Here is a 12436-nt window from a genome sequence, read left to right as displayed (position 1 = left end):
TGAACAAATGCTAAGATGCTAACGGTCTTCATGCTAACATATTTATATGATAATATATAGAAAGAAAGCAAACTGTGTAAAGAAGGCACTGAGGTTGTTGAACAAATGCTGACGTGCTAACGGTCTTCATGCTAACATATTTATATGATAATATATAGAAAGATAGCAAACTGTGTAAAGAAGGCACTGAGGTTGTTGAACAAATGCTAACATGCTAACAGTCGTCATGCTAACATATTTATATGATAATATATAGAAAGATAGCAAACTGTGTAAAGAAGGCACTGAGGTTGATGAACAAATGCTAACATGCTAACAGTCGTCATGCTAACATATTTATATGATACTATATAGAAAGATAGCAAACTGTGTAAAGAAGGCACTGAGGTTGTTGAACAAATGTTAACATGCTAACAGTCTTCATGCTAACATTTATATGATAATATATAGAAAGATCGCAAACTGTGTATAGAAGGCACTGCGGTTGTTGAACAAATGCTAAGATGCTAACAGTCTTCATGCTAACATATTTATATGATAATATATAGAAAGAAAGCAAACTGTGTAAAGAAGGCACTGAGGTTGTTGAACAAATGCTGACGTGCTAACGGTCTTCATGCTAACATATTTATATGATAATATTAGAAAGATAGCAAACTGTGTAAAGAAGGCACTGAGGTTGATGAACAAATGCTAACATGCTAACAGTCGTCATGCTAACATATTTATATGATACTATATAGAAAGATAGCAAACTGTGTAAAGAAGGCACTGAGGTTGTTGAACAAATGATAACATGCTAACAGTCTTCATGCTAACATATTTATATGATAATAAATGGAAAGATAGCAAACTGTGTAAAGAAGGTACTGAGGTTGTTGAACAAATGCTAACATGCTAACATATTTATATCATCATATATAGAAAGAGCAAACTGTGTAAAGAAGGCACTGAGGTTGTTGAACAAATGCTAACATGCTAACAGTCTTCATGCTAGCATCTAGCAAGCACCCTGAGTTAAAATAGATAAAATAGCATAGAATGAGTCATCAAGATTTCACCTTTTTTACTCTACCTCAAAGGAGAATTGATAAAATGCTAACGTAAATGAAGCCCCATTCTCCATTTATGAACAATTATATTGTTCATAATGTGCTATGTAGCCAGATGCTCTCCAGTAGGTCGCGGAAAGGTTCACATCCTGTTCTCCGTTTTCAGGTGGTCTGTGACCCCCATGATGTACCCCATGTCGTACCTGTTCGACGTTCCGAGCACCGCCTACGTGTCGCTCTCGTGCATCAACCTGTTCATCGGCATCAACAGCAGCGCCGTCACCTTCGTCCTGGAGCTCTTTGACAACAACCGGGTAAGGACAAGAACGGGCGGAACTTAAAACAGAACCACGGAGAGTCACGTCGCCTCTGGCGATTCAATAGTTGGTTCTCGGTTCTGGCGGTGTGCAAGTCCTCTTTTCATGAATGGTCAACCCAGAAGGGCGTCCGTGTGTGTGTGTGTGTGTGTGTGTATGTGTGTGTGTGTGTGTGTGACCCAGTCATTGCTGATGTTCAACGAGTGGCTGAAGAAAGGCCTGCTGGTCTTCCCTCACTTCTGTCTGGGCCGCGGCCTCATCGACATGGCCATGAACCAGGCGGTCACCGACGTCTACGCCCGCTTCGGTAACTACACATGCGGCTGCCCACTGCTGGGTGGTCACCACGTTTGTTTTCTTGAAGACAAAAATATTGTATAATGGGATCAAAATATTTTGAAATATGTGTATATCTGGGGGCACGGTGTAGCAGCTGGTAAAGCGTTGGCCACACAGTTATGAAGACCCGGGTTCGATCCCGGACCCGCCTGTGCGGAGTTTGCATGTTCTCCCCGTGCCTGCGTGGATTTCCTCCGTCTACTCCGGTTTCCTCCCACATCCCAAAAAATATGCAGCATTAATTGGACACACTAAAATTGCCCATCGGTGGGATTGCGAGTGTGACTGTTTGTCTCCATGTGCCCTGCGATTGGCTGGCGACCAGTTCACGGTGTACCCCGCCTCCTGCCCGTTGACAGCTGGGATAAGCTCCAGCACTCCCCGCGACCCTCGTGAGGATAAGCGGCAAAGAAAATGGATGGATGGATGGATAGTCTTATGGTGTATTCATACCAGGAAAATCCTTTGGTCTGCTTGTTTTGTCCGTACCAAATTACATACATACATTACGTTTACATTTTTTCTGGGGTGTGGATTACATTCAAGTGAACTATAAAATGTAAACAAGGCTCCCATTGGAAAGAGAAAAAAAAAGAACAAAAAGAGGACAAACTTGTGGGGTGCACCCTGCCCCATGACAGCTGGGATAGGCTCCAGCACTCTCTGTGACCCTCGTGAGGATAAGCGGCAGAGAAAACGAATGGATGGATGTATATTTCTTTTTATTTTAGCAAGATAATTTGGATATTTTGAATGATACCGTTAAGATGTTGCCTCCATCTCTGGTCACACATCTTTCCCCACTGACTCGCGTCCAAAATTTGACCGAGGTGGGACATTCCAGGGCTCCAAGATGGCCGACAACACTGACGTCGTAACGGAATCGCGGCAAGCGCAATGAGCGTTGTGTGTTTTCGGCAGGCGAGGAGCATGCGGACAACGCGTTCCGGTGGGACTTCGTGGGGCGGAACGTTTGCTTCATGGCGGCGGAAGGTTTCGTCTACTTTGCGCTCAACCTCCTGATCCAGTACCGCTTCTTCCTCGACCGCTGGTACGGCAATCAGCTCTTCTGTTCAGTAGACGCGCGGCCAAAACGTTCAAGTCCAAAATATTTTCAGTTCAACCAAAAATGTGGTGGGAAAAATGAGCCACAGACAGTCAGACCGTGAACGATCTGCAAACAATTTCTTGTTCAATTTCCACTTTTCTCTCAGGTTTCCGGCAAGTAGTTTTACTGTATTTTAGTTTTGTTTTGAAATGAGAGCAGTTTTGAAGTTAAACATTTTGGCGGTTTTACCGGGAAACGCAGCATTGCTATTTCCTCGCGCTAGTCGCAGCTTATCGGACGGCAAGCGGCTTCCGCCGGCGGACGAGGACGACGACGTGGCCCGCGAGCGACGTAGAGTCTACGACGGCGGCAGCAAGTCGGACGTCCTGCAAATCCAAGACCTCTCCAAGGTCATCGACGGCGATATTTCTTGCAATTTCCCATTTAAAATGATAAAATGATAACCAAGTGATGTCTGTTGTGTTGTTGTTGGGTTTTGTTTTTTTTTCTGATTTCCTCACACAGACCTACGTGGGCAGGAAGAGGGCGGCGGTGGACGGGATCTGCGTAGGCGTTCCTGCCGGGGAGGTGAGCTTGATGGCGTTTGACATTTTTGACGGCCGCCACGCTGCGCTTTTGTGTTTGTGATCGTTAGGAAATCATTTTGTCCCTGCAGTGTTTTGGACTTTTAGGCGTCAACGGCGCTGGCAAGACGACCACCTTCAAAATGTTGACGGGCGACACGGACGTCAGCTCGGGGGACGCCAGCGTGGTTGGTTACAGGTACGAGGGCACAAAACGTGGGGTAAGGTTGAGGGTCAAGGGTTAAGCGTGAAAGGTATTGTGGGTAGATGGATTACATTTTTTAATTTCAAATGTATGAAAATGGGCGGCACGGTGGATCAGCTGGCAAGCGTTGGCCTCAAAGTTCTGAGGACCCAGTTTCGATCCCGGCCTCGCCTGTGTGGAGTTTGTATGTGCTCCCCGTGCCTGCATGGGTGGATTTCCTCCGGGCACTCCGGTTTCCTCCCACATCCCAAAAACATGCAACAATAAGCGGACACTCAAAATTGCCCCTAGGTGTGATTGTGGGTGCGGCTGTTTGTCTCTTTGTGCCCTGCGATTGGCTGGTGACCAGTTCAGGGTGTACCCCGCCTCCTGCCCGTTGACAGCTAGGATAGGCTCCAGCGCTCCCCGCGGCCCTCGTGAGGATAAGCGGCAAAAGAAAATGGATGGATGGATGAAAATGATCAATCAGAAGAGACAATATTGAGGTGTAATTTAAAAAAAACAAAGTTTTCCACATTCAAAAAGAATTGTGCCGGCACGGTGGAGCAGCTGCTAAAGCGTTGACCTCACAGTTCTGAGGACCCGGGTTCGATCCCGGCCTCGCCTCTGTGGAGTTTGCATGTTTTCCTCCCACATTCCAAAAACACGCAACATTAATTGGACACTCTAAATTGCCCCTAGGTGTGAGTGTGTCTATGTGCCCTGCGATTGGCTGGCAACCAGTTCAGGATGTACCCCACCTCCTGTCGGTTGCCAGCACTCCCCGTGACCCTCGTGGGGATAAGCGGCAAAAGAAAACAGATGGATGAAAAAGAATCGTTATGCCGATTCGAATTTTTCATTTGGAAGCCATTCCGCATGTTGGAAGGTGACTCGAGTTCAAATATGAGTGAGATTAATTGTCACAACCGTAAATGTGAATACATTAAAGTGAAAATTAATGGCGACTGAAAATAGCTTCCGGGCCAACATTTTTCCTCCTTAAGCTCACACTAATAGAGAATAACATTCCGCTCGTTGACGTTCTGGAAGGGAAACATAAAATCACCACGATAAAAAGATAACAAAACAGTGAAAATAATGTCATGAGTGGTATTTTGCGGTGTGTTGTGTCGCAGCATCCTGAAGGAGATTCTGGACGTGCACCAGAACATGGGCTACTGCCCACAGTTCGACGCCATTGACGGGCTGCTGACGGGCAGGGAGCACCTGTACCTGTACGCCCGCCTCCGGGGGGTGCCCGAGGACGAGATCCCCAGGGTGAGTTGGCAGGACCCCGACTGGGAAATTTGCCAGTTTTGCTAATATCGTATTTGTGTTTATTTCCCTTGGAAAGTCACCAATGTTGCAGGTTATTTTTGCTCACTGTAATGCCGTGAAATGCCACAAGATGGCGCCAAAGCTAATTGGATAAGTAGCAAGTGGTGTCAAGGAAGTCGAGTTGTGTCTCCACTTGTCACGGTTAGCGTGCTGGCGTATTAAGATGAAGTCCCTTTCCCCTCGCCCGCGTCAGGTGGCCGAGTGGGGCATCGAGAAATTGGGCTTGTCGGAGTACGCCGGCCGCTGCGCCGGCACCTACAGCGGTGGCAACAAACGCAAACTCTCCACCGCCATCGCCATGATCGGTTGCCCGGCGCTGGTCCTGTTGGTGAGGGGACCGATCGGCACCTCGGAATTCTATCCGTCCGCGGAATGCTCTCTTAAATCCTGTTCGCCTTCCAGGATGAGCCCACCACGGGGATGGACCCGCATTCCCGCCGCTTCCTGTGGAACGCCATCCTGAGCGTCATCCGGGACGGGCGGGCCGTGGTGCTGACGTCGCACAGGTGTGTGTTTTCGTATTTATGTATTCATAAACAACTGATATAACATGAGTGCGCAAGTGTGCACACCCTCTTATACCTGGTGATAAGTGAGAAAAAGTTTGTCATAATTTAGCTCGATCTCCATTTTCTTTGCCGCTTATCCTCATGGGGGACGCGGGGAGTGCTGTCAAAATCGTGCCTATTTTATGCACATCCATTCATATTCTTAGCCGCATATCCTCACAAGGGTCACAGGGAGTGCTGGATTCTATCTCAGCTGTCAACGGGCAGGAGGCGGGGTACACCCTGAACTGGTCGCCAGCCAATCGCAGGGCACGCGGAGACAAATAGCTGCACTCACAATCACACCTAGGGGCAATTTAGAGTGTCCAATTAATGTTTCATGTTTTCGGGATGTGGGAGGAAACAGAAAACCCAGAGAACATGCAAACTCCACACAGGCTGGGTCTGGGATTAAACCCGGGACTTCAGAACTGTGAGGCCAAAGCTTTACCAGCTGGTCCATTGTGCCGCCCTTATTTTTTTTTTTTATGTCACAAAAAAAGGCCATTTGAAAAGGGGGAGTGGAGAGTTTTTATATTTGTTGTTTTTGTACTGATGCCAAAGCCATGTCTAATATAAAAGTAGCGCATTGGCACCATCTTGTGGCATGTTGGTACCAAGCACCTCTGTAGACGTGAGGGGAGGAGCTTCATTTGGCCCCGCGTAATAGAAAAGTCATAGCTGCATTCCGGTTTTCAGACTCTGAAGTAGGACTTTGCAAAGCCTCCTCGCGGAATAATAATAATAATTGAGATTTTTATTATTTTTTGGTGTTTGATGTCTGTTTTCCGTGCCCACCAGCATGGAGGAGTGCGAAGCTCTGTGCACGCGACTCGCCATCATGGTCAACGGCACCTTCAAGTGCTTGGGAACCATCCAGCACCTCAAATACAAGTGAGACCGTCGCCCGCGACAACAAGCGGCAAACATTTCATCCGCCGTTCACCGCGATTCCGAACCCATTTTTGGCTTGATACGTGATAATAATGAGAATTTTTTTAAAATCTGCAATATGCATCCAGTTGCTTATGTACAACAACAACAAAAATTACATTTTGAAATCTTTGTCAATTCTTTAGCAATGTTAGTGAGTAGTTAGTTACATGTAATAAGATGTGTAATTACTTTACTCTTACTTTTGGAAATCTCCGTTGGAAAAATATCTGCGAAAGGTTAGATATCTTTTTTTTTTTTTTTTTTTTTAAATAATTTGACCTTTTAAATTAGACACTTGTGATTGGTTCTCTCTGTTCATGCGCCATTCTGCCTTCGCCTCAAATGTGACGCATTTTTCGAAGCGCCACCTTGTGGTTCTGAGTTTTTTTGAAAAATTTGAAAAGGTTAGACTCATAGTTCCACTTTTGAACACATAAGAACATATAATTATCAATCTTTATAGTTTTGCACGTTTTTAAGGAGCATTCATCTTTTTGATTTTTTATTTGATCCATTTTGTTCTCAATTGTGCACATTTGTCATTAGGTCAACATGGTATGATGTCATGTTTTCCACATCCTTTGCACATAAAATCCACAAAACCATTTTTATGTATTTAAATTTGATCAACTTTTGTTATCAGTGTATTATTTGTGTAAAGAACAAATACGTGGCTAAATCCAAAGTACCGTAATTCCCGGCCTACAGAGCGCACCTGGTTATAATAAGCCTTGCTACACAGAAAGTTTAACGGCTAAAGTTAGCACAGCATTAGCGTTAGCGGGGCGCTAGCGTTGAACTCTTTCTGTGTATTGAGGCTTATAACCAGGTGCGCTAACGCTAGCGCCGCGCCAACGCTAGTGCCGTGCTAACGCTAGCGTCGTGTTAACTTTAGCCATTAAACTCTTTCTGTGTACCGAGGCTTATAACCAGGTGCGCTAACACTAGCGCCACACTAATGCTAGCGCTGCGCCAACGCTAGCGCCGCGCCAACGTTAGCGCCTCGCCAACGCTAGCATCGTGCTAACTTTAGCCGTGAAACTCTTTCTGTGTACCGAGGCTTATATCCAGGTGCGGTAAAGCTAGCGCCGCGCTAGCATTAAACTCTTTCTATGTACCCAGGCTTCTAACCAGATGCGCTAACACTAGCGCCACACTAATGCTAGCGCTGCGCCAATGCTAGCGCCGCGCCAACGCTAGCGCCGCGCCAACGCTAGCGCCGCATTAACGCTAGCGTCGTGCTAACTTTAGCCCTTAAACCCTTTCTGTGTACCGAGGCTTATATCCAGGTGTGTTAACGCTAGCGCCGCGCTAACGCTAGCGCCGCATCATTACGCCGGAAATTCCGGTAATGATTGAATTTTTCATTTCACGTTTTTTGAGGCCACACCCAAAGGTGTTGTTGATTAGATTCATTCAAAATTAAGAAAAGTAACGAAAACATTTAATTCAAATTGGTACCGACGCCATTTTCGGGAGGGTTAAAAGTAACCACTTCCTACTACAATCATACCAATTGTTAACGTTCTGACTCTTCCTGATAGCACTTTGACCTTTTACGTACACTGAAATGTGAGCTCAACCCAATGACGACGCCTCCCCCTCTCAGATTCGGGGACGGCTACGTGCTGAGCGTGAAGATGGCGCCCGGCAAAGCTGGGTCGCCCCCCGACCTGGCGCCCGTGGAGGCGTTCATGGAGAGCAGCTTCCCGGCGTGCGTGCGGCGCGAGAAGCACTACAACACCCTCCAGTATCACATCGCCGCCGCGTCGCTGGCCAGGATCTTCCAGCTGCTCGTCTCCAACAAGGACAGGCTGTGCATCCAAGACTACTCGGTCACGCAGACCACCTTAGACCAGGTACAACACGCGGACTCCTGCAAACACCTTGCTCCTTTTATGTTTTATTTACATACATGCCACGGGGAGAACATGCAAACTCCACACCGGCGGGTCCGCTGTGTAGTCCGCCTTTCGCCCCAAGCTAGCTGGGATAGACTCCGGGACCTCTCCCGTCACCCTTATGAGGATAAGCGCTTTGGATACTGGATGGATGGACGTATCAGTGCGTGCGTGTGTGCAGGTGTTCGTCAATTTCGCCAAGCAGCAGACGGCCGAGGACGACGCGGTCACGTCGCAGCGCCGCGGACGCAAGGATGTCAAAATCGTGCCCATAAAGAGGAAAAGCTGCAAGTGACTCATTTACCGTTTGCATAAATAATGGCGATGTACATAAAGTACAGAATGTGAAATAAATACACAGCCCGCCAGAGGCGGTGTTTTTTTTTTTTTTATTATTATTATGAATGTTTAATGAATGCCACATTTCTATATAAATGACATGTACAAATGAAAATGGAAATAATGCACATTTCATTTTTAATGCAATATTCATCCCATGGAAGCAGCCTAGGGACGTGTAGTTATGGAATGATCAGATTTTATATGAGACGCAAATAAAAAGAGAAGTTTTATGGATTCTGAAATCTACTGGCTTTATTTTCTTGTCCTCATTATATTTAATATACAGTATTTTTGTGACGCAATGTATAATGGACATACAATTACACATTTTTTTAAAGATACTGTTTATTTTACACAAATACAATTTTTGGGAAAAATCTTATCAAAAAAGTTGTATTTCCAGGAAACAGTAGTATTCATATTTTTTATTTTAAAAAATGAGGGAGAAAAAAAAAGGTTTGAAAAAATGTATTTTGAGACTGAACTTATATATTTAATATACAGTATTTTTGCAATGCAATGTATAATGGACATACAATTGCACAGTTTTTTTTTAAAGATACTGTTTATTATGCACAAAACAAATTTGGGGAAAAATATTATCAAGAAAGTTGTATTTCCAGGAAACAGTAGTTATCATATTTTTTATTTTTAAAAAATGAGTGAGAAAAAAAAGCTTGACAAAAAGTACTTTTGAGACTGAACTTTGGGGGGGTATTTCCAAAACAAAAAAAAAGTTGCATTTTTGAGAAAAAAAATATGATAAAAAAATGGAGAAGAAAAAATTGGGAAGAAAAAATTTACATCGTTCCAATATAAACTCTTGTGATTTCCCCAACCCCCCAGGATTTCAGGAGAAAGAAAAACAAAATATTTTTTCAGCTGATTTATTTGGAGGAATAAAAAAAAAAAAACAGCAGCAAGTTCTAACGTAGAATGATGGATGGATGGATGGATGGATGGATGGATGGATGGATGGATGGATGGAAGGATGGATGGATGGATGGAAAATAATGGATGATGGATGGAAAATAATGGATGGATGGAAGATAATGAATGGATGGATGGAAAATAACAGATGGATGGATGGATGGAAAATAAAAGATGGATGGATGGAAGGAAAATAAAGGATGGACGGACAGATGAATGGATGGAAGGAAAATAATGGATGGATGGATGGATGGATGGATGGAAAATAATGGATGGATGGAAGGATGGATGGATGGAAAATAATGGATGGATGGAAAATAATGAATGGATGGATGGAAGGAAAATAAAACATGGATGGATGGAAGGAAAATAAAGGATGGACGGACGGATGAATGGATGGAAGGAAAATAATGGATGGATGGAAGGATGGATGGATGGAAAATAATGGATGATGGATGGAAAATAATGGATGGATGGAAGATAATGAATGGATGGATGGAAGGAAAATAATGGATGGATGGAAAATAACAGATGGATGGATGGATGGAAAATAAAAGATGGATGGATGGAGGGAAAATAATGGATGGACGGACGGATGAATGGATGGAAGGAAAATAATGGATGGATGGATGGACGGCTGGATGGATGGAAAATAATGGATGGATGGATGGATGAACAGCAAATAGCGATGATGGATGGATGAATGGATGGATGGTAGGAAAATAACGGATGCATGGCTGGATGTGATGGAGGGATGGAAGAAAAATAACGGATGGATGGACAGATAGATGAAAGGAAAATAATGAATGAATGATGGATGGATGGATGGATGGATGGAAAATAATGGATGGATGGATGGATGGATGGAAGGAAAATAACGGATGGATGGAAGAAAAATAACAGATGGATGGATGGAAGGAAAATAATGGATGGACGGACGGATGGATGGATGTGATGGATGGATGAATGGATGGATGGAAGGAAAATAATGGATGCATGGATGGAAGTGATGGACAGATGGATGGAAGAAAAAACGGATGGATGGATGGATGGATGGATGGACAGACAGAAGAAAGGAAAATAATGAATGAACGATGAATGGATGGATGGAAAAAACAGATGGATGGATGGATGGATGGATGGAAGTAATGGATGGATGAATGGATGGATGGGAGGAAAATAACAGATGGATGGATGGAAAATAACAGATGGATAGATGGATGGAAAATAACGGATGGATGAATGGATGGAAGGAAAGTAATGCATGGATGCATGGAAAATAATGGATGGATGGATTGATGGAAGGAAGGAAAATGATGGATGGATGGATGGATGGAAGGAAAATAACGGATGGATGGAAGAAAAATAACAGATGGATGGATGGAAGGAAAATAATGGATGGACGGACGGATGGATGGATGGATAGAAGGAAAATAACAAATGGATGGATGGATGTGATGGATGGATGGATGGTTGGAAAATAAAGGATGGATGGAAGGAAATTAATGGATGGATGGCTGGATGGATGGATGGATGGAAAATAATGGATGGGCAGATGAATGGATGGAAGGAAAATAACGGATGGATGGGAGGAAAATAACTGATGGATGCAAGGAAAATAACGGATGGATGGAAGGAAAATAATGGATGGATGGAAGGAAAATAATGGATGGATGGATGGAAAATAATGGATGGATGGATGGATGGACAGACAGATGAAAGGAAAATAATTAATGGATGGATGGACAGACAGAAGAAAGGAAAATAATGAATGATGGATGGATGATGGATGGGAGGAAAATAACTGATGGATGCAAGGAAAATAATGGATGGATGCAAGGAAAATAATGGGTGGATGCAAGGAAAATAACAGATAGATTGATGGAAGGAAAATAATGGATGGATGTATGGATGATGGAAAATAATGGATGGATGGATGGGTGGGTGGATGGATGGATGTGATGGATGGATGGATGGATGGTTGGAAAATAAAGGATGGATGGATGGAAGGAAATTAATGGATGGATGGATGGATGGAAAATAGATGGATGGATGGATGGATGGATGGAAGGAAAATAATGGATGGATGGATGGAAAATAATGGATGATGGATGGATGGATGGATGGATGGAAGGAAAATAACTGATGGATGGATGAATGGATGGATGGATGGATGGAAGGAAAATAATGGATAGACAGATGGATGGATGGAAAATAACGTATGCATGGATGCATGGATGGATGGATGGAAGGAAAATAACAAATGGATCGATGGATGGATGGAAAATAATGGATGGATGGACACAGATGAAAGGAAAATAAGGATGGATGGATGGATGGATGAATAGCAAAAAGCGATGATGGATGGATGGATGGATGGATGGATGGATGGATGGTTGGAAGGAAAGTAACGGATGGATGGATGGATGGAAAATAATGGATGGATGGACACAGATGAAAGGAAAATAAGGATGGATGGATGGATGATGGATGAATAGCAAATAGCGATGATGGATGGATGGATGGACTGAACTTTATTTCAAGAGAAAAAAAGTTGCATTTTTGAGAAAAAAAATATTTTTATAATTAAAAAAATGGAGACAAAAGTCCAAGAGTGGGTTCGGGTTTCAAAGAAGGCTTTCAAGACCAAATTCACTCAAATTAATGCAAACGACCTATGAAGTCGTTTGACACGCCCACCTCGATATTTATATATAAACTGTATATGAAGACAAAAATGTATACTCCACCCCCCACAAAAAAAGTTTTGAGGAGAAAGAAAAAAAAAGAAAAATATATTTTCAGCTGATTTATTTGGAGGAATAAAAAAAATACACTCGCAGCAAGTTTTAATGTAGAAGATGTTTATTATTACAATTAGCTTTTTATTTACACTGATGATTTTTTTTTCCTT

At 43.6% G+C, this 12436-nt stretch overlaps 1 protein-coding gene across 1 annotated transcript in view; it reads left to right on the top strand.

Annotated features, from left to right (window-relative positions):
• abca4b (ATP-binding cassette, sub-family A (ABC1), member 4b) overlaps positions 1-8826 on the top strand; it is a 39924-nt gene extending 31098 nt beyond the window's left edge. The window contains exons 38-49 of the mRNA XM_061838297.1: positions 1219-1366; positions 1553-1676; positions 2630-2759; positions 3040-3166; positions 3282-3344; positions 3433-3539; positions 4664-4805; positions 5059-5193; positions 5268-5371; positions 6215-6307; positions 7959-8208; positions 8432-8826. Of these exons, the coding sequence (XP_061694281.1) occupies positions 1219-1366; positions 1553-1676; positions 2630-2759; positions 3040-3166; positions 3282-3344; positions 3433-3539; positions 4664-4805; positions 5059-5193; positions 5268-5371; positions 6215-6307; positions 7959-8208; positions 8432-8545 (1537 nt within the window). The 3' untranslated portion in view covers positions 8546-8826. The remainder of the gene's footprint in view (positions 1-1218; positions 1367-1552; positions 1677-2629; positions 2760-3039; positions 3167-3281; positions 3345-3432; positions 3540-4663; positions 4806-5058; positions 5194-5267; positions 5372-6214; positions 6308-7958; positions 8209-8431) is intronic.
• Positions 8827-12436: the final 3610 nt, after the last annotated feature.

This window comes from Syngnathoides biaculeatus, chromosome 13, assembly GCF_019802595.1.
Source record: "Syngnathoides biaculeatus isolate LvHL_M chromosome 13, ASM1980259v1, whole genome shotgun sequence".
Lineage (NCBI taxonomy): Eukaryota > Metazoa > Chordata > Actinopteri > Syngnathiformes > Syngnathidae > Syngnathoides > Syngnathoides biaculeatus.
Note: the sequence above shows the minus strand (reverse complement) of the source record. Positions and strands in the feature narration are given on the sequence as shown.